This window comes from Venturia canescens, chromosome 10 (genome assembly GCF_019457755.1).
Source record: "Venturia canescens isolate UGA chromosome 10, ASM1945775v1, whole genome shotgun sequence".
Taxonomy (NCBI): Eukaryota; Metazoa; Arthropoda; class Insecta; order Hymenoptera; family Ichneumonidae; genus Venturia; species Venturia canescens.
Genome location: NC_057430.1, coordinates 13,553,209 through 13,580,578, shown reverse-complemented (window position 1 = coordinate 13,580,578; position 27,370 = coordinate 13,553,209). Strand labels below are relative to the sequence as shown.

Below are 27,370 nucleotides of genomic sequence, written 5' to 3'. Positions count from 1 at the left end.
GCTTTCGATTTCAAGGGACTTCGTTTCTTCGATCTTCGATAATTTATTTATACTTATCAGAATATACAAGCCTGAAGTTCTCGATTTTTTTCAAGAAGCAAGTGAAATCCTGAGTTACTGTAACTTAACGCATATTTTTGTTCCTCCGTGTCCTTCCAATAACACGAACATTTTTCAAAAAAGGATCAAATTTTTCGATCTGTTAAATATTAGAATTCTTTATTGGACGATCCTTTGGTGCATTCAATCTCTATTCAATTTCTACGAATAACCGTTCGTGAAATATGTCAAATAAACGTGGACTGTACAGTGGAAAAAAAAGAATTTTTGGAAATGGAACAAAAAAGTTTTAGCCCGGAAGAACGACGCTCCCGCTATGACTATCGACTTTTTCCTTCATCGCTTGATACCAAGACTCGAGTTTGGTATTGTCGAGAGCGTCTTTGAACGCATCACAACCTTCGATACTACGTAGCACACCGTAAACCGCGAGATCCGACAAATCTGGATTTTGTCCACCCATGAATTGTCCACCTCGAGAATTAATAGCGTGGAGCCAATGGTTGATCTCATCGTAGAACGATTGTCTGACGTCGTCCTTGAGATGGTGCCTCTTCTTGAGGCGTTTCCCGATCAGCCACATCGCGCAGGCTCCAATATTTATCATTATTAAACGTTCCCACGTTGGAAAATACTCTTCCCACTTGCCAATCTGAAATGGATTATAAAATTTATTCTCCAAATTAAGTTTGCGAGAAATATAATTTTAACTCACATCGGAGAACCAATTGAAGGTTTGATAAGCTTCGCCGAGTGTTCTGTAAACGTTGGGGGAAAGTGTATGAACGAAAACGTCGTCAGCCCATTTTCTCCATTTTCGTTCTTCCCTGTGATTTTTCAAATAAAAACTGGGATGAATTCATGTTTACGAATTTTGTAGTGACATTCGAATATCATAGTCATTTGTAAAATATTTAAAAAAACGGGAAAGTTGATACTCACGCAATATCGTTCAAAGTTCTGTTAGGAGGCACCGACCCTTGATACATGAGGAAATATTTATTAACAACGTCGTGTTTGAAATTGCCATTGTTGTCGTGGACTGCTAAGACTGGATAATATTTGGCAAGTTCTTCAATTTTGTGAATGGGATCATGAATGTAGGACCCCAAAACAGAAACGATCATGGAACTGTCATTCAAGGGTTGATAACCTCCCGCTACTTTGGCCAACAGTATCGGAACTTTTTTATATGTCGACCACTGGATTTCCCGTCGTAAGACAGGATCGACTTCGACAACGTCATAAGACAATCCATAATAGTCCAAAAATGTTCTAACCTGTGAATTACGCAACCAACAATCATTCCAGCCATAATTCATCGGTTGTCGTTAAAATTTTTGTCATTTATTTATATTTTTTTACAACCTTACAGCAAAAAGGGCACGTTTGATACTGATAAAGTGTCAATTTCAATCCTGTTGGATCGACTGGAGAAATAATCTGAAAAAATTGTACTTATTAATCCACGAATTGTATATCACGTATAAAGTTCGACGGATCTATTTTTAAATTGATCTTTTTTAGAATACGGAAATTCGGAGTTTCCATGATGATTTCTTGGTTATGTGAGAATCCTAAGTAACGAAGAATTGATTAACCGGTATAGATTTAGTATCTATTGACTGGTCTTCATGCTCGATTGAGCGATGTTATGTTTTTTATTTAACTAAATCTATAATACATGTTTATATCTGCGCGTATTTCCAAAATTAATCTGAAGCCTTAGAGCCTTGTCTTCGCGAATCTCTGACGAAATTGTTTTTACTTGACGATTCATCTGTGTAACTTACTCGTCTCGAAGGTTGAATCGGTGGTTTGTGCTTTAAAATTTCAATTTCAACCTCTTTTCCATCAAGAGCGAGATTTTCCCGGTCCCTGCGTATTTTCTCCAGCGCATAACCTATTCCGAGAACAGCACCCACACTGCCACTTATCAGGCTTAATCTTAATAACCCTCGGGATTTTGGTTCTTGCACGACCGTACGAAATCCACGATTGCGACTGTTTTCTATGACAAGTGGATTCAATTTTATTGATCTACAGTTTTTGAAATATCTCGAAAGTTTGCATAATACAGCCATGTTTTTCGTGTCGGCTGTTCGCGCGGCACACCGGACAACTCCCCTTCTCTTTTCTTCTCGCTATATCGCTGGCTCTTGCTACACCTGTATGTATAACTAAACTATATACTGCAACTGTAGCGGACTGGGAGATGGGACGACTGATGCATGCATGAAACACATAAGTGAGTGAGCGAGCAGGTGAAGCCGGGAACTGAGAAAACACGTGACAGCTTTCTGGATGACAAAATGAGGTTATCTTATGGTTTTGCCGCACACGACAATTGAGAAAAAGTAAAAAACGACACAGAAAAAGAGTCCAACATTGTTTGGGTCATCATTCATTATAATCGGCCAATTACCTTGGAGAGCAGATGCTTTGGCCTGTGTATATATTTGAAAAAGTCTATCTTTTTGACAGCTATGTTTTTGTTCCTTTTTTTTAGAGTATAGGGCGATCGAGTAATGGTGAATCTCTCTCATCTCAAATCTCGATTGTTCCCCCGTAGGCTTTTGCAGCGATACCGGCAGAGCAAATTCGGTCTCAATGGAGCGGGAATAAAATAAATGATTATCGCATTTCTCGTATGTCATGTTTGATAATTGAACTTAGTTCGATGCTGAATTTATATTTCCTGTTCGATCATGTAACACGCTTTCACCCAGTTTTATTTTTTGAACCCAGATTCAATTTCTGCAGCAAATCACTCGAACAAAATACCATCACATTCTATTTACTATTTATTAAACTGAAAGTTTGATAACGGAAAAGCAATTGTGAGAATAGCTTAGTCAACAAACAAATTCTCACCCGAATCAATACACGAAATTTTATCTGAACAGTTATCGTCCAATTTTGATCGACTACTACGAAAAATTTAGTCAAATGATGAGCCAAAGATGAAAGCTAATGTCACACGTTTCGGGGGGGGGGGGGGGGGGGAGGATAAATGTTCAAGTCACGTGACCCATGCACGCCCACGCAACGAGAGTTTTCGGTTCAAGTAAAATAGGAAATAATATGCAAGATGTAAAACTCGATTTCCCATACACTGGGTACTTGAACGAGAAGCGAGCGAAATTTGTTCGCATGCAAACCATCAAAGGAAAGCAGCAGCGATGCGCGCGCTTCTCATGATCTCCAACAAATACGCGTTTTTATATATATTTGTATGAATATATATGAAAAAAAGTATATGTTAAAGAGATGAATAATGGCAGAGTCGAGCGAGAAGTATGAAAAGAGGCAGCAGGAGCGTCAGGTGGAGCCTACTTTCTTTTGAAATGATCCCGCAAACAAGAAGCGGCGGGGACGCGGCCTGCCGGTTTTACACACGACGCCGTAGAGGAGGGAACAGCGGAGTTAGACTGCGCAGGCAAAATCGTTGGCCAGTACGCGCGTTGTCGGTCTACCGGACCAAACAAACTTGGAAATCGGTGCTTAATTCCATCGAATCCAATAATATTTTGCTAATACTTGGCACAGAGACACGTGTCCGAGCGAGTATTTTTTTTTTAAATCATATTCTTGTCTTCCATATAAGTCACGTTTTTCCACGAATTTCAGAGTGTTGTTTATCGTGCCCTTGGGACTGTGTTTTTCTCCATTCCGGTCGAAGGCGTTTACGTACCCGTTGCGCGGTAAGTTGTTTATCTCTTTTCCACGAACATCCCCACGTCATTTTCATGTATTTTTGCATTTTATTCTCTTTCCTCCTCATCGAATAACCACTTTTCAATGAAATATTTCCACCCACAATTGGATGTTTTCGAACAAGCTTTCGCGAATCCATGAAAATCAAAAATCGTTGCACAATCAATCGGAACCACTGAATTGTTCAAAATACATCGAAAAAGTGATCACGGTTGTGACGCATCGCACGTCCTTTAATTTAAATAAAATATCGATGCATTTATCGATTCGTCTGAGAAAAAACGTCAACGACGAAAAAAGGACACGCGGCGCGGCGTCGCTCGATCGAAAAACCACGTGCACGAGCGCACGCGTTTGTTCCTTCGTGTCTCGCATCGAAGTGTAAGTGACTACTAACCTCCTGACACAATTATTCTGCTCGCAACAACAGATCATCGGAGATAAGGCAACAGCGGAGAAAAGAAAAGAAAAAGCGAGCAGGCAGATTCAAATTCCTCGAGTGTCGGAAAGTTTTTTCTTCGATTGATTTTCGTAGCTCTACCGGGGTTATGATAGAACAAGTAAAGTTCAGTAACTGCAACAACGTTAACGTTCGAACTGCGTTTTCGGTCGAATCGTCTCATTTAATCCGTCAAATAATAAACTACGAAGATACTTATTACGAAAGGAGAATTCACGAGGCTCAAATGGTGAAGTAAAAAATGAGCTATTGCCTGTTATTATGGCCGCTGACCGTTAAAAATGCGAGCTTCGTTCGCGGAAGAGTAGCAAGCGTAGCAAGCTCTCCGCCTCTGATGCCTCGCATTCTCCGAATCGGGCGAGAGAAGGTAAATAAAGGGGAAAAAAGAAATTCGGTCGAAAATAGAGTGACGTGATTAAAATTCAAATCGTCGCAATTAGATTTGGGACAACGGATATAATAAGCAAGTTTGATGGCAGTTTTCACTCGACACATATTAGGGTCATGACGCGAGTGAAATGATGTTAGGTTCAAATGCTGACTGAATACGCAAGCGTCTTTCTCTCCGTCGCTGTCTCTCATGAATTCATTCATACATTTTCATTTTCTGTCCATTTATATTTGAGATAATCGTAGCCGTGCGTAGCCGCACTTCCACCATCTTAGAACGAGTTAATTCGAATAATTCCTAGAGAATTTGCTTTTCGGCACACTTACGAACGCACTCTTTCGTGATTTTTTTTTTCGTAACGAGCCCCGCCACGCACGGGCCCGAGGACTCGTCGTGTCCAATCGTGTGCGTTCGTTAGAAATCGTCGAAAAGAGATAATCGAGAATCTTCGTTTATTATCTCGGCGAGATCGCTGAGAATTTTTTTCGTGTTTCAAAATTTCCTTCGGCACGAGCTGTCAGATAAATTTCTCGATTTCTGTTATTATGGCGGACATAAAGAATAATCTTTGATGCTTTCTCGGCAACGCTAATAAAACTCGTGTATTTACAAAACCGCGTTGAATGCGTTTCTGTTGTGGGATTTAACGCTTTTTTAATGTCGCGTCAATCGAGTTTGAAATCGTCCAGAACACGAGAAGGAATATCGCTGCATCCGACCGTCAGTCACGAGACTCGTGATTAATTTTCGTTCGGCTTGCACACTTTCTCAACTGGTTCACTCCTCCGTTTTATTTCTTATAGCGAGACAAACGTGTCTATTCGCCAAACTCAAGATCTCGTTACGCGGGATTTCGCAACAAGCTTCCTGGAAAATCAAGTCGTATAAGCCGGGGCCCCGACGTTTGTTTTTCAACCACCCGAGGGCTCGACAAAAAATCATACAAACTCGTTGCATCAACGCGATTCGAAAGAAATCGCACACGGTGAATACATTAGTTACGGGCTCGTTGAGCCCGCGTTGCCATTTCCTCGACGGAATGACCAACAAAATGATCGAAATACCGATACCAGATTATATATACAAATAACATATTTTCCCTTCACTATCCCCGTATCCTGGCGATTGCACAACTTAAGAATGGATAATATTCATACGCTCGGTTATCCACGGCGGCACGACGATACACAGTTTTACAGTCGCCATTGAATTTCAACTTTAGTGACAATTTCGACAAAACTGCGTGCGTCTAATTTTTCAGCGGGAGAAAGACTTTCAAGGTCGTTTATATATATACAATGGAACAGTTTTCAGAAGGAGGCACGATTGTAAATATTTATTATCGAGAGAGACGCGCTAGCGGCTCGACGTCAAGTATTATAAAAGAAAAAGCCAGCGCTCGCCGCACTACCGTTGATCGTGGATATGCTGCTTTTATGACGTTCATTTTTGGACTTTACAGTTTAATCGTGCAATTTGGATACTCGGAGAAAATGATGCTAAATTAAATTTACGATTGTTTTAAATACGATGATAATTGAATTGAATGATTTTAAAAAATTAGCGATTGCGGAATATGCCAGTGATTTAAATATCGCATGAGGAATTGGTGTTTCAACAGAAAGTCATTTTTGTGAACGCTTCATATCGTCGTCAGGTTCGCTTGGTCGGTTGGGGCCCGATTGAAAAGCGATTTGGAACGGTCTCAGGAACAAGGAAATAATATACAAGGACCGTTACCGGTCTTGAAAACTCGAAGTTCTTCCCCGACACTCGTGTAAACTCGATCCGAGGAAAAGTCTCTATTCCGGCTTACAAAATTGAGAGCCGGAGGAGCCAGTTCGCCTCGTATGGTTCTCGCACGGAACTTTAAATACGAGGGATTTGCACTTTTCTGGCAAGAGAAAGTTGTGGGACGAGCTTACTCAAGAGTCAGCCTAATAAATTTGAAAATCACACGGTCCGGAGGAAGCCAGGGCGGCGGGGAGGGAGAGAGGAACGTAAACTCCCGGGACAATTGACCGGTTGCTCCCGCGCTCGCTCGAGCCAGCTCGTTCGTTAGGTAATTAATGATAATATTGTGTTCCGACAACGAGGCATGACCGATGAGTTTAGTTTGTTGTTTTATTTCCATCCACAAATATTTCCAAATAGCTTCATTGCAGATTGTGCAGCCGCCCATAATTGGCTGCAATTTGCCAACAATTTTATTCGTTTTACTCGCCAAACTATCGGAAAATTATCAACGCAGATTTAATGTCTCAGCCATTAAGGGGACTCTGCGCGCTCATAAAATTCGAACGACGCCCCAGACTCCGCTGGGGGACTCGGCGTCATCATTTTTACCAGCGGAGAGTCGAAGGTATCGAGCCCCCCTTTGCACTTTCACTGACCTCACTCTTTTTCCCATTTCATTAGAAGCCAAATCCTTTGAGATTGAACGAATTTACAGGTCTCGCGACTCGTGACTTTTCGCATTAAAATTATACGAGTTTTTGGCCGTTTGCTGAGCCAACTACGAGCTCAAAATCCCCTCTGGCTTTGGAACCACGTTCGGAGCAAATTTTTGAGTAACCAGCAGCGCGCACCGAGAAAAAAAATTGTCGATTCAATTGATGTTATTGGAAATTTTGATCATTTAAGGAGGGTGGATCGCGACGATGCAATGTTGCCATGCTAAACAATGTTAAAAATATTAAGAATTTCAAAATCATAAGAATTTATGTAAGATCAATTCCGCAGTACATCTATTTATTTTTTAAGGTTATGTCTTGTGTTAAAATGCCAATGGCGAATTATTTCTGTTTGCATTTTATAATTTTTAATAAAAAAACTGTCATTTTGAATAATAATTTACGATTTTTAATAAAATTAATATCCAATTTGATAACTGTGATCAAGCACAAGCGAGCCAATCAAAGCTGAAACGTCAAAAGTTAACCCCAAATATCTCCACAACGACATCGGAAACAGTGGGTTTTTTTTGCGTCAAAAAATCGATAAAACTTTGAAGTTTCTAAACATTTTTTTTTGGCCGTGCGCTGACAACGATTCATACACTTTTTCATCATTTTAAATTTAAATGCGGCTTTAATTCTTAAATATTTCTTTTTTTAACCGTCGGCTAAGAACCTTTTTCTTTTTTTCAATCGATGCAGCGTAATCAACTCTATTAAATATTTCAAATTCATGAAAAATTTGACACGTCGATATTTTTTACATACATCCTTACATTTAGTAAATCAATTCTTTCAAAATATACAAGAAAATATACATTTTTTTACATTTTTCTACCACACACATCTGGTGTTGAATTTTCAAACTATAACCGGGGTGCATAGCTCATTGATACATATCAATTAAGGAGTTTCGCTACAGGCGATACAATGTTGCCATGCTAAACCATCCTAAAAACACAAAAAAATTTCAAAGAGTTCAGAATTTTATAAAATTTGGTGAACATATTCTTTAGTGCCAAATTTGGCAATACAAATATTTAAAGATTTTTCTTCTGTACAGTTATCGAGTAATTGATCACTAAAGTTCACGTGTTCGTAATTGCTCGGTAACTAAAAGTAGATGAAAATTTTGATAAAATTTGTGTTTTCGTACTTGATGTTGAAGAACATTATCACCCAATTTAATCAATTTCTTAATATTTAGACTTTTCTACCGAAACTCCTCAACATTAGTGTTTTTGCGCAAAATTAAACAAAAAATGGAACCAGTTGCATTTACATCTCGCGAAAAATAAAAAAAATAACAAAAATTAAATAACAAAAAGAGAAATAAGAAGCTTCGATGACTGGAAGTTGGACCGGACCATCAGCAAATGTCACTTATTGTTAAAACTAGCATTATCTATCCTGAATATATTTATAACTAATGCTATATTTACACGTATTACACGATGAGCACACACAGAGAAACACGGCGATTGCACCCCCATGCATATACAGTTATACACGTCTCGTGCACAGGATCTTCGATTTAACGCTCAATTATTCGAAAACCATGTGGTAAAAAAATTTGAAAAAAATAGTATTTGTATACTCGATGTCGAAGAATGTTATCACCAAATTTGATCAGATTCTGATTATTTTGATTTCGTGATCCACCCTCCTTGAGCGCAAGATGCTGAACTTGGCAACGTTGGAGTCCAACGGAATGAACGAAAAAAAAACATTTATAATTCGGCAATTTTGTTATTTCACGAATAATTGGTGTAGATTGAGAAACTAAGAATTGCAAACTAGGCAGGTAAGAGAAACGAAGAATTGCTGGAATTATTGGAGCGTTTTTTGAGATCATTTCGTTGGAGTCATTTAAGTGCAATGTTTTCGGAGAGAATGAATCTGCAGTTTGATATAAAACTCTTTTGTTCGTTCAATGAAAGCCAAGCTTGCGATGCTCGTGTACTTCATTGGCAGCCCGCGTAATCCCACATTTCGTTGTTCCAATGACTCTTTTATCTCAGTCCAGTCTTCCGGTATACCCAAACAAGAGAAATTCAAGTACGAGGCAGCTGAGCGACGTCGAAGACGCAACATCGAAACGTAACATTTTACGCGGTCCGTTGCAGCGCCCCGTGGAATATTGACTTTCTCGTTTGTGTTCGAACGTGTTCGAATGATGACAATTGTCCGAACAAACGCTATCGCGAGACACGTGGACGCGGTGGCGCTCGCGGGAATATATGCACGCATCCGAGGAGCATTCGTGACGGATCGCAGTTTCTATTAGAAACGAAGGCTAAGCATCATACGGTCTACTTTCGTAATAGCACTTTGTAAAATCTTCATAGAGCGAGCGCGCACCAAAGGCAGCCTCTCGAGTCCACGGGTCTCGTGTTCCTTTTCTCCACACGCGGTGGTTATTTCCAACATCCGGCAAGGGAATGGGAGGAAGAAAAGAGCGGGTTTTCACTCTTGGATTTTTCGGTCGGGACGCTGAGCGAGAAGGCGAAAAGTGCGCGAAAAGTGGCTCGGAAGGTGGCGCGCGCGACACGGCTTTCCGCGAGACGAAGGAAAAGATCGAAATGGCTCGAGAAACGACACGAGCCTGGAGACGCGCCGGGGGACGATCCCCCTGCTCGCGATAGAGACGCGTATCAGTGACCTCGTTAACCACTTTCAATGACTACTCACTCGATTAGTAATAGAGCGCGAAATCATTGTCAGGGTGAATCATTGCTTTCTTTCGCGTTAACAAGTTCAACGTCGAACGGAATAAGAAATCAATGCGATTGCTCGTATCCCGTGGTAAGCGCTCCTTCCTCGAGGTAATTACGCTCTCGTGAAAGTCCTCACCGCATTTATTTCCCCGTCGTCTATCATTCGCTCGAATCAGATCCACCGGATTAGCGAAGACACGCGCTCCCCGCGATCTTTTCGACGAATTGCGAGAGACTCCGGTTTCTTGGAATGGAAAATCGATTTAAAAAGATTTAAAATTTTACCGAGACAATCGTTCGTTCTGCCCTCAACACAACTTTGAGTTTGTTAGTTTTTTTAGAGAGGGCGAGATCGACGCGATATTATGGAGAGAAACGAAGAAAAACAGTTTCCCGATGTGCCCCAGTCGAAGGATTCTTTTCTCGCTGGAAGCTCTCGCACCCGTTGATCAAGATGTTGAACGTGTCCGATCCAATTTAACGCTTCTGATTACGGCACTTACCCCCCCCCCCCCCCACCCCCCAAAATTCGAATTTTCACTCGCGCTCGGACACGCGGATACGCTCGTTGAACGGACTATCTGGGTCGTCGTAACGGATAGAGATCGAGCTGAGCTCTTCGCGTGTAGCCGCGTATACACGCGTCTGCAACCAGCGATCGCTCTCTCCTTCTCTCGCGCTCGCCCGGTAGCCTGCGAACGCGCGAAGGAAAAGTCGAGGCGAAAAAGCCTCGAATTCGAGGCCCTTTGATCGGGGGTCGATCTCGAGCGAGTCGAGCGATTCGCCTCTCAAGTCTGAAGCTACTTTTCATGCTCGAATTTATGGAAACATCATCGAGTCGAATAAACTCGTGATCAATGATTCGTTGAGGGAAGCCATCGAATTTTATATGCTTTCGGTCGATGCAGGATGCCGCACGCGGGAACGCGAAATCTCGTGAAATCGGTTAAGAAAATTTGAGTAAGTTTCGTTGAAATCGCTTCGCGAAGAGTTTAACGATGAGCTGGACGTAAATTTGCGGATTCGGAGAGGTTTTCTATTGACGGGAACGAAGCGGATGAGTGGCAGACCCGCGACAAGGGGGGGGGGGGGGGAAGACTCGGAATGAAAAGCAAATCCGGTAGGTCAGGCGAAAAGAAAGTAGTTGATAGTCGTTTATTAGGCGCCTGTTCCGTCTTCGTGATGACCAATTCGGCACGCGTATCGCGGACTATTGCATACCGTCACGAGACCGGCGCGAGCTCCGGTTCTCCGTCGCACATGTGTCATCGCGACAGCACTTAAATTTTTCACACCTTCGCAGTCATTAATGAGAGAAATAAAAAAAGAGAGGGTCGGAGTTTGCCTCCTTTTCACAGAGGCAATTCGTATGTCCGTAGGCGGCTCATCCTAGTCGACGTGGATTGCGAAGTGTCTCACTTGTCTCTTATTCCGTTGCTTCTCGTTTTCGAAGATGGAACGCACGGAGGATTTCGCAGGGGGCCCAATTACCGGCGAAACTGTTTTGCGCAACTCTTTTCACAGCGCACAGAGAAAATTCAGTGCACCCCATTATTGTTGTGACAACGTTTCTCGATATACATTGTCCCGGCACGAGTTACGCGTGCGAGCACGTGGGAACGAACCATTTTTTGCCCGAGCACGGGAATAACCGTTGTTGGCCATTAAAAAAGGCTCGCCGAAGAGAAAAAAGAATTTCTCGAGGGAACGAGCCAGTCGAGCGCTCGCGTGCGATCGCACCTCGAAACGGAAATTTATTACAAATCGTGCTTGCAAGGACAAATAAGGGAAATTCGAAATTGTAAATGTATCTAGAGACGCGGCAGCGTCTTGACGCCAAGTATTAAAAAGAAGTTTTGTAGGCAGAGCGAGTCAAGACGGCCGTGTATCTTTACTTGAGATTGGTCGATTTCCCCTGACTCGTGAAGTTGAAGTGGCCGCCATTTGTTGGAAATTATTCGGATGAAAAAAATAACAGTGGGACATAATAATGTGATGTATGCGCTTGGTATGATGAATTCTTTCAACTTATCTTTTGGCGTATATAATAGTTTTTTATGTTAAAAATCTCATTGGAGAGCGCAAAGGGAAATGGATCAAGAAAAAAAAGTGTTAAAAGAAACAAAATGCCGAAGTAAGCAAATGTGAGCTAGGTTATACGAGTATTGCCAATTTCGTTCAATCTTTTAAGGTAATATTCCTTTATTACTATAGTAAGAGAATCGTCTCGAATTTTTACCCAAACTTTCATTACATACTTAATTATTATTGAGTACGTTTTTCATAACTCTGTGTATTTTTCTTCATATTTAAGCACGTTTGTCTCAATAACCAATAAGACGGACTCCTGAGGTATTCTTTTCGCAGGGCCGTATTTTTTGTTGAAGCAAACAAGGGCACTCGACATTTGGACTGATTCCTAACCTGCTCTGAGAAGCCGCTGTTATAAGGGAAAAGCTCCTGCTTCTACCATTCTTCCAACATTCGATAATCCTTCATTTTTATCATGGATTCCTTACATTTTTTTCTATCCGTGAGACAGTTTTTATCAGGAATTATAAGAGGAATTCAGTGTATGAATTATTGAATAGAAATGTGCTGGTGACGGAATCTCCATAAGCTCCCGTATAAATTTTATGATTATTGGCATTTTTATTCTTCATTAAATGTTCGATAACCTGACCTGAAATTTGACCAATCTATTCGCACGCGCACTTGTACTTTACTGTAAATTAAAATCAATTTTTTGTAGAGAGTTCGGGTTCGTGAAAGGAATACCTTAAAAACGTGATACGCGTGTCAGTCTTTGTATAAATTTCAAGACTTTCTTAACAAAATCCTGTCGTGCATGAAAACCGCCTTAATATGTGCTCGTTCAATGAAATTTTCATTTTTTTCAAAACTTCATCAATTTTTATGCTTTTCTTAATAAATTCTTGGACCTGGAGAGTAAGAAGGAGACCAAGTTTCCAAAACTCCTGAAAAGTACGACATTGTCTCAGGCAGTTCGTTTCGCCTCGGTTTCCTCTACGTGTATGAGAAAATGTACTCGATAAGAATAATCCTCGGCTCTCGGGGATCTCGGCCTTCGCGATCGAAAGTTGAGATCCCGAAGATCGCGGTATATCGTTGCGAATTCACCGCAGGACAAATGCCGGATATTATTAATATTCATTGCAAAATGATGTTTTGATCGATTTACTCATCGCTAACTTTTCGAAAGAGACGTTAAATGAAGGCTTGCGAAAACGAGAGAAAAAAAAATCGGTTTGTGTTCCCGAGGACGCGGACGATGCGAAATTTTTCCTGGACGCTCGTTTCTCCAGCGATTTTTTGAGACCTCATCGTTCGCACTCACCTTTTCACGGGGTTCAGGAAAAAAAAAATGAAAAATTTCCACGTCAATTCGAGTCGCCCGAAAAGCCGTGACACTTTCGTCGCTTCTTTTTGGTGGGCGAAAAGCACCTGCGCGATGTAAAAAAGCCTCATTTATCGTGTTTTGAAGAAGCCTCCGCGTTCGGAGCGCGATGTCAATTATGTCAGAGATTTGCATTGAAAAATCGAGTCTCATCTGTCATTGTTAGAGGTGAAAGCTGCGGCACGTTACGCGTGTAAGCGCTTGAGAAAGACTCGTTTTAATCCGAGGTTGCACAACGGTTAATCTGCTATTGTTTAGAGCGAGAGAGAAGCGACAAAAATGCGCGCGGCTGGGGGGAGAGCGACTCCCGCGCGTGGTTCGTTGACTCTCATTATATTTTCATCACTCCCGAGCGAGGATGCGGCATCGGGAAGCCCAAATTTCCACTAATCAGATCGGCGAAAACGAAAGCTCTTTCGAAAACGCTGCGAAAATGCGCGTTTCGGTGGTCGAGGATCGTGGTGCACGCTATCCCCGGAGAATTGCCTCGCCGAAATAACTAGCAGCGATTTACTCGCTCTTATCCAGGCTCGAATAAACCTGGATACGTATTTTTACGAGCGTACCACTTTGCTCGGCCGTCGTTTTCATGCACGGGACTTCGTATACAAAATACTTGCCGCCACGCCGTTACAGCTCCAATTATGATACCGTTTTGAGGAACTTTCGATTATCGAGAAATTTTTCAACCCGTTAATTCTCTTTGATGAGACAGTTTATGCGGACAAGTATGCACACTGCGGATTCGTGTTGGGCCGTAGCCGCAGAGCGGAAAGGGAAAGGCGATATGAAGAATCAGAGCGTGACCAATTATCCTCGGAGTTTGTGCATTTTGTTTTCTTCAATAGTCCCGTTTTTTTATATCTCTCCTCTTTAATTATATTCCCCGAGGATAAATAATTCTCTGTTATTTGTGAATAAATGGAAGCAAACGCTTGGGAACTTACGAGAGTATTTTTTTTCTTTCAGTCACCATTGCCATTGGGAGATCTGATGCCCCGAAACAATGACACCAAAAGCCGCGTTATGTCGTAAGTTAATGCTCGGACGAGCCCGATCAATTCGGGGGGTTCGATCGCTCCGATCCTCATTCCGTGTCAAACCTTTCCAACTGGAAAATTCATTTTCACTTCGATCCGTCGGAGCAGCACAATAATATTCATGGCTATGCGTGAAATATCATTGATGCTATTTTTTCTTATTCAGATATTCTAGTGATATGGGGCCTGGCTCAAGTTACGGCTCAAATCAATCGAGGGAGCATTCCTGTAAGTATGCGCCCGCCGCATCAATCCTGTACCCGGGTCACGAAAAATCGTGGCCCGAAAGCGAGAGCCTTTTCGTTGATAAAAAATAGCAAAAGATTGAAGGGATTATTTAAAATGAAAGTGAAATAATGGAGAAAATGTTTCAGGCGGGAGTTCGTTCCCCGATGATAGCAAACGGATGGCGTCCTCTGACGAGCTACGAGCCTAAAAGCGCGGGTGTGCATTTGTCGGGAGGGAGTCTGGGCGTGGGAGGAGGATCGTTGAGCGAGAGGAATTCGGCAGGCGGGGCGCACCCGGTGCACGGGAAGCTCCAGGAGCACATGTCAAAATCGGAGAAATTGAGCTCGAAGCAACAAAACAAGCAAACGAACGATTACAATCCTCCGAGTATCCTCGGGAGTTTCAGCGTGTTTGGTAACTCGGTGGGGAAAACTCGCGGAGGGGAAGCCGGTAAATCTCAGTTGTTGGGATCGGAGACTCAGGAATATTCGTTTCTGGTGCCACCGCCGAGGGAGCCGCCGTTGCGATACGAGATTGAGCCTTACCGGAAGCAGGTAATCCTCCGGGACAACGAGCCCTTCTTGCGTCAGCCCTCGAAATACGTCATTTCGCACTCGATCGGAAGCGCACCTGGAGACATAAGGAACGTTCAATATTTCGCGAAAGGTGGAGCCGCCGCAGTTTCGGCGAGTACGCATGCGCTGACGAGCCTGAAGAATCGCCCGGTGATCGGAGAATTCGGGGCCGGCAGCCCGAGCCAGCAGCCTCAGCAGCAGCAGCAACAGCAGCACGTTCCGTTCGAATCGCTCAAACTGTCCAACACGAAGCTCTTTCTGCAGCCGCCGGGCGCCAACGGACCGCCGAATTTCGGCCGCGAGCCCCACCAGCCGGTCGACAACGTTTACGAACGTTTTCCCTCCGCTCATTTGCCCCATACGCAACAACTGACTCAAGAGAGTTCCGGCAATTTCTACAGCCGCATCAATCATCCGTCCCCGGGGGGTGGTTACAAGGCTCAAAATCTCGAGCGAGATCCCTCCTTGGTCGTGAACGAGAGCCACGATCCGAGTTACCCCACCCCGGGGCCTGCCCAAGGCGTTCAACCGGGCTTCGCGGCCTTCGGCAACTTCCGTCCGTCCCCGAGTTACGAGTATCTCCATTCCCCCGAGCGGTACTCGAGCCTGCGGCCAGTGGGCTCGCCTTCGGACAAATTCGTACCCTCGAAGCCGGACAACACTCGTCAGAAGTTGGAAAACTTCGGCAAGTACGGTTCTTCCCAGAGCAACGGGAATCCGAATTTGGACAACAGCATCGCCGCCTCCCCGGAGCCGCCTTACTCCAAGGGCATCATAAATACATATTACATTTCGGAACAACAGAGCCTGACTCCGCCTCCGCCAGCGGCGTGGTCCGTACCCTCGAAGCTCAAACTGACTTCGGACATAAACGAGGTCCTGCCGAAGCCCGACCGTCCGGCCAAGTTCAACCTCGATGCGAACGGCAATCTTCCGGAAGCTCAACGCCAAAATCATCAGAACAATATCCCGAATTACTTGTTCCCGAGGCCCGAAGTGCACCAGCAGCACCAACATCAATATTACCCGAACAGTCTGCTCCCATCGATAAACGAGCAGCCGGAAGGGATTTACGAAACCCCCGAAAGCATTTCCCTGAAGCACTTCAACGAGCAGCAGTACCGACTGCAACAGCAACTGCTCCAACGCGATCGGGAACGACTCCGGGAGCAACAACTCCAGAGGCAACAGCAACAGATCGAGCTGGGACGCATAACCGGTGGACGGGAACGAGAGAAATCGCCGCCGATCGAGGCGTCCGAAACCCCCCGACCAACGACCGTCGAATACTACGAGACAACTGTGCCGTATGCTCGACCCGCTGATCCGGCCGAGTACCAAGAGAATCTAGGCAATGCAGAAGAGATTCGAAAGCTCCCGGAGCAGCAATACGTTCACCAAGAGTACGAGGAGAAGAATCCATCCAAATACGAGCAGCCGGATCTCCCCGTGGTTTACGAGGCGGAAAACACCAGCAGTTATCCCGAGCCCGAAAAGAGCGTTAGTTACGAATCGACCGAGGTGCCTTCCACCGGGCATCGAACCCGACCCCGCAAGCCTGCGACTACTGCCTCGAGCCCGAAGTACGAGCAGCAGCACCGTCGCAGGAAGCCGGTGACTCCGACCTACGAGGAAGCGACTCATCAGCATCAAGAGGAACGGCACAACCCGTCGACGCTTTCCCCAAACCCGATAGTCCAGAGTCCCGGAAGCCCGTACTCGTTACCGGCATCGAGCGAGACACCGACAACGGATTATCAAGGAACGAGTTATCCGCCGATAACAACGGGCGGGAGCTACGCCCCGACGATAATAACAACATCGACGACGACCCCGAAGCCGACGAGAGCTCGACGACCTTCGGGCGGTAACGCGGCGAACGGGCGACGAAGGCGGCCCGCGTCAACAACAACGGAACCGCCTGAAACGGTTGGAACGACGGTAACCTACCGACAGGAGGATTACACGAAATACGAAAGAGTCGAGAGCGACTCGTCCAGGCGAAGAAAACCGACTGCACCGCCCCTCGCCCAAACCCCCCGGCCCCAGGTGGAAATCGATCCGACAACGAGCACGGAGAAAAAGAGATTCGAGATACAGAATTACGGACACAAGTTGGGAGCGAACGAGCACCAGGATTACCTTACCGAGGTTTCCCTCGTCCCGGAAACGTACCCGAGCAACGAACGGCACGTTCCGTCGTCCCAACAATCTTATAACTACGGTAACGAGAAGGATGCCTCTCTTTTCTACACGCCAGGTTACGAGGAGGCTCAGCAGGTTACGACCATTCAGGACTCAACGGATTACGGATCCTCCGATTACCCGACGAGTAGTTCGACGAGTGCGTTCAGCCGGGGCAAGCCGACCGGCGAACCCGAGAGCGTCGACGATTCCGCGGGAATAGTTAAAAACGTTTACACGAATGTACCGTTGGAGGAACTTTTCGTAAATACGGAAAGAGTGTTCACGACGACGACGACGACGACGACGGCGGCGGCGCCCGCGACGACACCCCCAACGACGACGAGAACGACGACAACCCCGAGACGCTCAACCTCGGCACATTCAACGAAAAGTTCGTACGCCCGAACAACGGGCACGCCCGTTATTGCCGACCCGGCGAGCGAAACCGTCCACTCGACGCGGGCGCCGGCCCATCGGATGCGTCCGATGAGATTCGGAAACTCGACGAGGCCACGCTTCAGCATCAAAGACTACAAAAGCCGCTTGGATTATCGCAATCGAATGTTGAGCACCAGCACCGAGACTCCGAGCTCGAACGGGCGGCAGAAAGGATCCGCGGGACCGAAACATCAGCAGCAGGACAACGAGAAGGAGCCTCTCGAATCGACGACCGGTAGATATCGTCACATGTCACGGATTTCTTACAGAACGCCATCGACAACGCCCTCCTATCAGAGCGGCAGGCACCGGGACAGAGATTCGAGCAACTCGACCGCGGAGAGACTCAACAAATTCAGTCCGAAGCGACGACTGGCGAACAACCATTTGTACCGAAGTAAAATTTCTACGAGCACGACGACGAGCCAGCCGCCACCGGGCGAGGAGAGCGGGGACGACGCCGCGGCCTCAACGTCGGCGTCGACGCGTCCGAATTCGGTGAGAACGGAGAACGTTTTCTCCGCCGCGATTCGTCGGCGACCCCAGATCAAACACGCAGTTTTCACCCAGTCGAGCGATCTGAGGACAACGAAAAAACAGTCGACCGAGATGGTCCCCGAGGAAACGAGCTTTTATTCGCCCGTCATCGCTCAGCAGCTTCTCGTCACCGAGTACACGACCAGCGTGATGAAAACCACCGGTGATGAAACCGACGATTACCCGAGCTTTGCGACGAGCCAAAGTCGAGAATACAATCGCGTCTCCCCGACGCCAAGTCTCTCGACCGAAGCGTCCTCACCGGCCTCCCTCCTCGACGACGATCTCGACAATCCCCAGACCGTCAGGTCCGACGATACGAACGTTTTCGAATTTACGACCGAAGCAACGACAACGAGCAGTCCCGCCAACGAAGCAGGCCAAACCGAAGCCCTTGTCAAGGAGAGTGAGACTACCGTCGATGCGCAGTTGGAGGAGGACCTTTTCGCGAAAGCCTCTCAGAGCGTCGCCGATCTGACGAGTTCGGCGTCCGCCCTCTACGACAAGCCAGGCCTGTTCAAGGCCGTTTCCGTGGCACCCTCGACCTCCGCATCCGAAACGGGGAACAGCGCTTCGCTTATCAACAGCCGCTTCAAGATCAGTCAGGAGAAACAACCTACTCTACCGATCGAGGCTTTCTTCCACGAGCTCTCCAACAAAAATTGACCTCGCTGTATCACCTTTCCTTACTTCGCCGCCAATTAGCCTCATTATCCCCTATCCCTATCGTTTATTCAATTAAAAGATAATCCATCTCGTCCTAATTTCAATATTCTTATGCTACACACTATTCGAAACTTCGAGTAACTTGTACTCGTATCGTTTACTTGATTTTTAACCAAATTTTCATCCGTTCGCAATGAAGCTCGTGCGATATACATAAAAAAAAAAAAGAAATAAAAATACATTAGATTTTATTATTCCAAGTTCCAATAAGTAAATGAATTGAAAAATTTCAAGCGGATCTTATTGAACAGCGCTTATAATTACGTTTGAAAATTTTGGTGAGGTTTCACCGTCCGGTAATCGAGACATTCGTCGTTGAAAATGACAAGTTAACACGGGCTTTAAGCTTTTAAAAAATAGCCAACTTCAACGACATCTCAATTTCAATACTGTCTTAACCGTTCTGTTTGAAAAATTTCATTGTGTCCAGAGTTGGAAAATAATTTTTCCACAAGATACGCTTGAACCTCCTTCAATGATGAAGATTGTAATCGAAAATTATGACAAAATGAGACCAGACACAAGTTTTTTTTTTATACGCATTTTTGGAGCCACTCATCGGGGGGGGACTCGATCTGCTATAAAGCGTGTACGCACAACACAATTTTGTATCGAATCAAGTCGTAAATACCAAATATGGCAGTCCTCAATGAAAATATATGCATCATCGTGTAAATAGTTATGGAAAGCAACGTTAGTATTATTTATACATCTTATTTATTTGATTAGTGGTTACGAAGATACATCAGCGTGTATACGAGGGTGATCGAGTCGCTGGCTGGATCTCCTTTTATATCTCAATATCATTAATAAATTTCTTACTCATAAATTTGGCGTGTGGTGATCCGATCATTTGTATTGTCCCTCGCCTAATTTAGTGGCTAATTCCAAAGTCTGTGATAAATGAAGCCCGAAACGAATGAACGAACATCGAGAGTAGGATATGGAGGGAAGCGCGCACACACACACACGCGCGCGCGCGCGCGAAGGCTTTATACGGATCATAATTTAGGTTCACGATCGATTGACCTTTGGCGCGTGCTCCGAGTGAAATAATTGTCTTAACAATTGTGAATCTTTCGTTATGGAAAAGAACAAAATTTATTGTCCTCCTCTCTTTTGGTCGATTTCCGAAGTTTATTTTTATCTTTTCGAAAGAGCAATTTGCTAGGTAATTCCGCAGTTAAAAACGTACTGCCGCAGAGTTGTTTTTATTCAATGTGAAGCTACAGGGAGATTCGCCGTGCAAAAGGCATCAATTCCGAAGGATACATAACGTCAATGAATATTGTACGGATTATCGCTTTTCTATTAGTTGCGAAGCTTGATCCGTGCGGGTCGTTGAGAGCGTGCCCCGGAGGTGCGCCGGAACGGGGCGAGAGGTTCGAGCTTTCCAGGGGGTTTCAGCAGAGCGAGCGAGAGAGAGGGAGAGTGCCAGGAGGATCGCGTAGGAGGAGGGGCCGCGCAAAGACAAAGATAGAAACACATACAGAAACGTACACGCGTGTGTATACATTTGTCGTCGCGGTAATCGGGAATGAAGAGGCAAAAGGGCGAAAAGTCCGATGCACGAGGCGTGAATAGACGTCGGTATGCTTGTTAACATGCGAGATCTCTGTCTGTGACCTCTTCGTGACTCATCTCTGTCGATATAAACGGGTTATTCCGCCCGGCGAGGAAGAATTTTCGTTGAATAAAAATAATGTGGAAGAAGATGAGCAGTAGAGCAGTTTCGGGTGACGAGGTGCTCGCGCGGGCATGGGATTCGCAGTCGCGGAGACTACGACGCGTACCAATGACGAGAATAAAGTAACTGGAACGAGTGCTGAAATTTACGAGGCGTGAGGTTTGAGGTAGAGGAAGCTGCGACGACCGATTGATTAAAACGGATGAAGAATCGAGATGAGATTATTGGAGGGCTTTCGCGGAAGGGAACCGGGCCATTCCCCCACCCCGGGTGAGGCTCGACACGGTGCATCAATCCTTTTATCTTCGCCCTCTGTTCGCATACTCATACTCTTATAAACGAGCTGCGTCTATATCGAGTATGATTCTCGTACCGAACAATAAGCGAGGAAAATATTGGATTGATAAAGCTGAGAGCTAGGGGAAGCGCCGCGCGAGTTTTGACGGAGCCTGTACGCAAGATAAACAACGTTAAATGCATGGCTTTTGGAAGTGCCCTCGGCTAAATAATCGTTCGGTTCCATGTTGAATAGCCCATATACATATATAGATAGACCGAGGGCGAGGGTGGGATGGGCTCATCAAGAGAGATGGAGAATATACAGCGTTTGTGGTGATAGTATATAGTATATAGCCTGGGACGCGTTTTAGCTTGTCGGAACGTAACGCGCGCGGGTACGGAAGGGGGATGAAAAGCACGGGGAGGAGGAGGCAGCATCAGCGACGAAGAGAGAGAGAGAGAGAGAGAGACGCAGCAGCAGCAGCAGCAGCAGCCAGCTAGGCTGCTTCCCCTTTCGTCCTGCTAACCCCATCAGCAGTCGTGCTCCCTCTTCGGGCATCCCCAATAGCCGCAATGTGCACTCCTCGCTGCCTCCCTACCCCCTGGCAGCAACCCTCTCGCAGTAAGCGATGCCAGAGAGAGGAAAACCCGGGGAGAGGGATCTCGTCTCGTCTCTACTTTCTTTCTCTCTCTGGGACGCCCCCGTTTCAACCCTCAATCTTGCGACAATCAGTCAGTAATCGGGCGTCAACGAGCGCTTGCCCACGCGCCGAATACAGGACTCTCTCCGAGAACCGGCTCAATTTCCTACACCGCGATAACGACGGAGTCAGAGACCGCGGGAGAGAAAGGGGGAAGAAGAGAAAGAGACTGCGCAAAGAGTGATCACGTGCCCGAAAAGCTTTTCCGCACGAGCGAGAATCCCTCGGTGTCTTATAAACACGCAACTTTCGGTTACACACCACTCGAGAGAGCGCCCCATACACGCACGTGGATTCCACGTGTTTTAAAACTACGCAAACAGCCTTTTTTCGGTGACGTCTCTCAGTTTTATTTCTCTTCACTCTCCCTCGGGCAGAGGATAATTATTCGGGAGGAATTACCCCTCTCTATTTCCGAGTGTCGCTACACAAAGCAACGTGTACAAATCTCTAACTCCGTTTATAAAAGCGTTTATATGCATTTTCATTCGTATGCTAGTGCCTCCATTCACTCTTTAAAAACTGACTCGATATTGAGATATATACTCTGTGAGATATTTTTTAAGCTGTGTACGAAGCGGTGGATTGTCCAAAATGGGTGTTAATGGCTTCTCGAAATTTCATCACTTCCTGCAAGGATTTATCCTCATACCTGATGTCAAAGAGCCCGGACAACGCTCGAACGATAATATAAATTAAAAGATTGCTGAAACTATGAGAATTTGTGAGAAAAATAATTTTTCCCTGGGATCGAGCATTCGTTGAAGGCATAAAATATCGACGACTGCTCGAAGAGTAACGGACGAGTAGCGATTGCCCGCGCAATCCTAAAAATTCAACGATACCGAGATGGTTTTGATAAAAGATATTTGGACTAGTGTAAACATGGATGGAATAGCACTGCGCGGAGCAAGAACGAGGAACAATTCGTACGAAAGAAGAGGAAAGATAGCCCTTGTCGTACTCGTGTTTAGATAGGCTCCGCGTTTCGAATAACATGAACGAATGTACGAGGGTGGAACGAATTAGTGGCTGGTACTCGGGGGCGGCGTAGGGAAATCTCACTTTTAAATGGATGATAAAGAGTTTGGCGATAGAGAAAATGCGAAAAAAACGATTTCGTGGGAGTCCGAGAAGGAGGATAATCGAGCAGTTCCGCAGGCGGCTGCCGATGGGATCGAAGGGATCGCCGAAGAGTCGTCACGTGGCGACGAATCGATAAACTTATCGAACGCTGCGGAGAGACTCGGCGAGAAGGATTCGGAAAAGAAGCAGGGGCGTTTGGAAGGAGATAAAAAGGACAGAGGGGCAAGGAAGAAGAAGAAGAAGAAGAGCCGAGGTGGGAGAAGGGGAAGAGGAATAGCGATAAGGACCGGCAGAGAGCAGAGAAGAGGGAGAAGAAGCCGCAGTCGGAGTAAAAGCAGCGAGGCTAGCAGTGACAGCGGCACCAGCATCAAAAGCAGCGGTAGCACAGGCAGCAGCAGCAGCAGCAGCAGCAACAGCGGCGGCGAAGTAAACAGCGACGGTAGCGTCGTAAGTGGAACTTGGCACGAGCATGTTTACGCCGCACCACCGAGAGTCCCGACCGCTCACATGATAAGCGACATTTTGGGTTGGACGAAGCGCCGCACGGTCCCAATAACGTCCGAGATAAATCGCGCAGCTGCATTTTCACCGGTCGCAAAGAGCCAGCAAATGATCCTTGATGTTGAGAGGCTCGGTGCTTCCTGCTCGCCGACGAGATCAAGCTCAGCCCAAAGTACCAGCATCGGCGGTTCTCCGTTTACAGCTACGATCGAGCAGTCTTCTCAGCTGTCGGGCTCTTCGAGACTGCCGACGTGCCACTCGTCCCCGGACCACCTCAGGGCAGTTCGACCGGAAGAGCCTTGCCACGACTCCCGATCGCCGGGACCACCTCCGCCGCTGGCACTCGTCGTTTCATCGTACTCGAGCAAGCCTCCTCCCGCTTACGCCTCGATACCGAGCCTCGACGATTCTCCAGCGAATGCTAAAACAAACCTCAACAAATCGGACGATCTTCCTCTCAACCTGACGGTCACGTCGAGGTCAAAAGGCGAGCCGTCGCGGCCCATTCGTCCTCAACCTCTCAGAGGGCCGCGACACGGCAAGCTTACCGAAAGCCAGTTACAAGTCCGCGGCCAGGACAAGATCCACCAACGTCCCGGCGCCGAGTCCCACGAATCGGTTACGATCGAGGATCCACAAAGTCGCGACGCTCCCCGCGACAACGGAGATTTCTTCAAAACCGAAGCCCTCCTCAAAGGTTCGTTGCTTTCAATAGTTCCATCCGGCATCCGCGTCGTGTACTCCCACCGGCTGACCTTTGAGTTTGCCCCCCCAAAGCACGCATCCTCTCCGAATAAGCAGGTGTACTTTGCAATCGCTCTTCTCCATACTCCACGGACGAAGCCTCCAGTATCGAGTGTGTTCAGAAGCAATGTTGCCTGAAAACCCGTCAATATATTAATCAAAATGGCAAAGAAAAAAAGCGAGGAAAATCATTTATAGGCTAGAGGGTCACAACATTTCGGCAGCGTGGCGGAGCCTTCCAACATGCGAATCGATTCATTATTTATTACTAGGGTAACTTAATTATGCCAATGGCCAGAGGGGGAGGGAGCATCCGGACGTCGAATTTTCCTAATGAAATAGTAAAAGCAGCTCGCCACCACCGCTCCGATAAGTAGCGCGCGCGCCAGTGGCACGCATCCCCCAGCACCGCGTATATATATATACAACGAGGGAGAAAGTTTCACGTTGATGGAAACGCAGAGTTGACACTTGAGCAAATTTCCGTTATATCGTGCTATATTTTACTCGGTTATCCTCGTCGAGAGACTGGATCACGAGATAGAGATGCATGCCTAGGCACATCTCCATCCTTCCCACTCCATCTCGCGTACAGAGTTGTGTTTAGGGGTGTTAATTGGCTGGCGTATCACCTCCCTCGTTCCCAACACAGAATGTCACTGTATACATAACGCTGGTGGGGTACGCGCGGCGATGGGGTTACTTTGTGTAGGACGAGTCTGTGAAACCGATCAATAAGTGCCGCTTGCCTAAGCCGTTTTAACTAGATAGTACATTCGCAACGTGAAAGCGCGATACACCCCTACATTCGTTATTATTCCATGTTACCAAATAAGCCGCACCGTACCGCGCGACCGATCTACTCGGTCTTATTCCGTCTCTCCTGTGCAGCATCTTCGGACCCGTTATAAAAGAGCGCCGCTCAGATTCCGGGCAATAATCAACTCCTCCTTTTTGGCCTTTAATTTTTATGGCGGAACGATTTTGTTCCTTTGTTCCGGTCCAGTTGCTTGTATCGCTTCGATTTTATTCCCGGACGGAGTTGCTGGAGAACCTCTCCGATTCGGCTCGAAAATCTTTTCACTTGGAACGAATCGTTTGATCCGAGTATTTTTTATTTTCGTCATCCAACTTTGAGCTTCTTAGCTCAGCCACCGCGTGGCGCTGGGCATCGCGGCATTTCGCGTATTATTTTCGTGTTTCTTCTTTTGTATCCGGTCCGGAGTGACAGAGCTGAAAAAATAATTGAAAATAAAAATGTAGTAATTGAAAAATCTTGTGGGCAAGAGTTCAGGGTTTCTACAGTTTCCCTTGGCCCGGAGCGAAAACGATAGATTCTCGGAGCGAGCGAGGCGTAAAAGAGAATTCCGTAGACAATTCTCTTATAGAGTTACAAAAAAGTTTGTTCACAGGCAATAACGTGTTGGAGCGGTGAAAACATTTTCATTGTCCGTTTCAGAGAGCGCCCCATCATCGACTGGTAAAAGTTCGAGCACGAAGGGTCGAAGGTTAATGAACAAAAGTTGGAGCGAACGAGTGACGAGCGCTGGTGAAAAGTCGAAAAAAGAGGCACGCGTACGCCTCGACTCATTGGCCGAAGACGCCAATCTCTCCGATCAGAAAAAGAAAAAAGCTCGAACCACTTTCACCGGCAGACAAATATTCGCCCTTGAAAAACAGTTTGAGAAAAAGAAATATCTCAGCTCGTCGGAGAGAGTCGACATGGCGAAAATGCTTAATGTTACGGAGACTCAGGTTAATTATTTTATGATTATATTCAACAGCGAATTTTCTGTCAGATTTCGCTCTTACGTTTTTACTGTTCCCCCGAATAAGCGATTGAAGAAACGATTTAAATATGGTTGCAGGTGAAAATATGGTTTCAAAACCGTCGAACAAAGTGGAAAAAGCAGGACAACATAAGCAACGCCGAGGCGGCCGAGTACAAAAATGTGAATAATCCGAAATTGATAGTCGTTGGAAAAGGGAAAAGCATCTCGGGCGACGAGAGCACCAATTCCGACAGTCTTTCGCAACTGGGATTCAACTGCGCAGGAGGAGAATCGAAGAGTTCGAAAGACATGGCAACGTCGGACCGAGCGCCGAAACAGCCGCTCGATTACCACGCGAAGATGCCAAAAATGGCGTCCGACCCGGAGGGATTGACCGCTGCGGCCCATCGTCGGGTTAACCAGCAACGAGAGAGGTCCGAGCGGGATCGAGAAAAAATAATCACTTCGAAAACCCCCGCCGAAACCGTCGATAAACTCACAACCGAGACACTCACCGATGCGAACGATCCAGTCGCGTGCTCGTACGACGATTCGAGCTCGAGAAAATCATTTTCTAAACTCGAAATCGATGCTTCGTCTCAAAACGACACCGCGTTTCACGAGATCGACCGAGTCGAAAAAAACAATTTGTGCAGCATCGAAAAACTGGAGACTGACGTCGATGACACAACTGCTGGTGAGATAAGTGAACGGACTAAAACTGTTAAACTCGTCAAATCACCGACGACCAATGAATCGCCGATCAAGAACGACCAAGCGATTTACAATTTCGGCAATATTACCGCTCTTAAAAATTCGTCGACCGACGTCGACGCTATGGATCGAACCTTTCGGGCTGAACATTCCAGCTAATAACCAGCATTACGTTCCGATTATATATTTATATCTGAATAATATTATTAAAGTTATATTCCAAGAAATGTTCGAAAACTGCTCTCGAACGGGCAATACTTCATTACTTTTTTTTTTTCGTCCGAATATTTTTCATGTGCGAGCACACTAAGATTCCCACGTAAACAACGAAGATATTCGATCTTCATCACTAACGACCGAAATAATTCAAATTTATTTCCATTTCTTTGTTCAGCTTGGTTCAGCTGTCAATTTATTGATTGCGTATACTCGACTTTGTTGAAGGAATCCAGAATGAATAAAAATAGAAAATTCGTTGGGTTGCCGCACCCCAACGGAGAAAACTTGAACGAACGTTGCGGCGCCAGACACCTGGTACCGAAAACTATTACCATCGATCGGTATGTTATCGGCAGTAGCAGCCGGTAAAGTGTTACATTTCGAACACGGAATCACCACAGGTAGAATGCAAAATGCACCTACTTTTCAAAGAGTATATTCGAAAAAAATAATAAAAATGTATTTTTTACCCAAAAAGTTCCGCGTTATTCTCTCGGATCCCGAGGAATGGTTTCTGTCGGTCATGAAGTAACCTAGTGTCGATTCGTAATCGCATGAATTTTTCACGAGCCACATGCTCGCAAATTTGAATAAACAAATTTTGAAACACCACACATTTCGTAAGACGTTATGATGTATCGAATGGAAAAAATTACGAGCTTTTATCTAAAAAGAATTGATACACACCTGTAGGTTATATATATTGCAGGATTGAGA

At 45.6% G+C, this 27,370-nt stretch overlaps 3 protein-coding genes and 1 long non-coding RNA gene across 6 annotated transcripts; 2 read left to right on the top strand and 2 right to left on the bottom strand.

Annotated features, from left to right (window-relative positions):
* Positions 1-23: 23 nt before the first annotated feature.
* Positions 24-2,238, bottom strand: Su(P) (prostaglandin E synthase Su(P)). Its single transcript, XM_043431425.1, has 5 exons — positions 1,854-2,238; positions 1,429-1,503; positions 1,003-1,340; positions 776-887; positions 24-712 (listed from the first exon to the last, which is right to left on the bottom strand). Exons 1-5 carry the CDS (start codon positions 2,142-2,144, stop codon positions 350-352), a joined length of 1,179 nt encoding a protein of 392 aa, XP_043287360.1. The 5' UTR covers positions 2,145-2,238; the 3' UTR covers positions 24-349.
* A 1,241-nt stretch (positions 2,239-3,479) lies between these two features.
* Positions 3,480-19,705, top strand: LOC122417025 (uncharacterized). 2 transcript variants are annotated; one of them, XM_043430249.1, is made up of 5 exons: positions 3,480-3,560; positions 3,691-3,764; positions 14,189-14,250; positions 14,426-14,487; positions 14,634-19,705. In XM_043430249.1, the coding sequence occupies exons 3-5, from the start codon at positions 14,226-14,228 to the stop codon at positions 18,888-18,890; spliced, it is 4,344 nt and encodes a 1,447-aa protein (XP_043286184.1). In that variant the 5' UTR covers positions 3,480-3,560; positions 3,691-3,764; positions 14,189-14,225; the 3' UTR covers positions 18,891-19,705. The 2 variants fall into 2 exon arrangements, with proteins under 2 accessions (XP_043286184.1, XP_043286183.1); XM_043430248.1 differs by having other exon boundaries at positions 3,532-3,764.
* Positions 19,706-21,323: 1,618 nt separating this feature from the next.
* LOC122417027 (zinc finger CCCH domain-containing protein 18) lies at positions 21,324-26,661 on the top strand. Its single transcript, XM_043430250.1, has 3 exons — positions 21,324-23,901; positions 25,408-25,703; positions 25,817-26,661. Exons 1-3 carry the CDS (start codon positions 22,689-22,691, stop codon positions 26,591-26,593), a joined length of 2,286 nt encoding a protein of 761 aa, XP_043286185.1. The 5' UTR covers positions 21,324-22,688; the 3' UTR covers positions 26,594-26,661.
* On the bottom strand, positions 23,569-25,179 carry LOC122417029 (uncharacterized). Of its 2 annotated transcripts, none has more exons than XR_006262216.1 (3): positions 24,791-25,179; positions 23,753-24,082; positions 23,569-23,625 (listed from the first exon to the last, which is right to left on the bottom strand). It is a non-coding gene; the product is annotated as an uncharacterized lncRNA (long non-coding RNA). The 2 variants fall into 2 exon arrangements; XR_006262215.1 differs by having other exon boundaries at positions 24,796-25,179.
* Positions 26,662-27,370: the final 709 nt, after the last annotated feature.

What these genes read in the sequence shown, in the direction of transcription:
- LOC122417027 (XM_043430250.1), top strand. Translation starts at nt 22,689, where the DNA reads ATGGATGATAAAGAGTTTGGCGATAGAGAAAATGCGAAAAAAACGATT. An exon ending in AACCGAAGCCCTCCTCAAAG is followed by an intron (nt 23,902 to 25,407) that starts GTTCGTTGCTTT and finishes TGTCCGTTTCAG; the next exon opens with AGAGCGCCCCATCATCGACT. An exon ending in TTAATGTTACGGAGACTCAG is followed by an intron (nt 25,704 to 25,816) that starts GTTAATTATTTT and finishes ATATGGTTGCAG; the next exon opens with GTGAAAATATGGTTTCAAAA.
- LOC122417025 (XM_043430249.1), top strand. Translation starts at nt 14,226, where the DNA reads ATGACACCAAAAGCCGCGTTATGTC. An exon ending in ACCAAAAGCCGCGTTATGTC is followed by an intron (nt 14,251 to 14,425) that starts GTAAGTTAATGC and finishes TTTCTTATTCAG; the next exon opens with ATATTCTAGTGATATGGGGC. An exon ending in TCAATCGAGGGAGCATTCCT is followed by an intron (nt 14,488 to 14,633) that starts GTAAGTATGCGC and finishes AAAATGTTTCAG; the next exon opens with GCGGGAGTTCGTTCCCCGAT.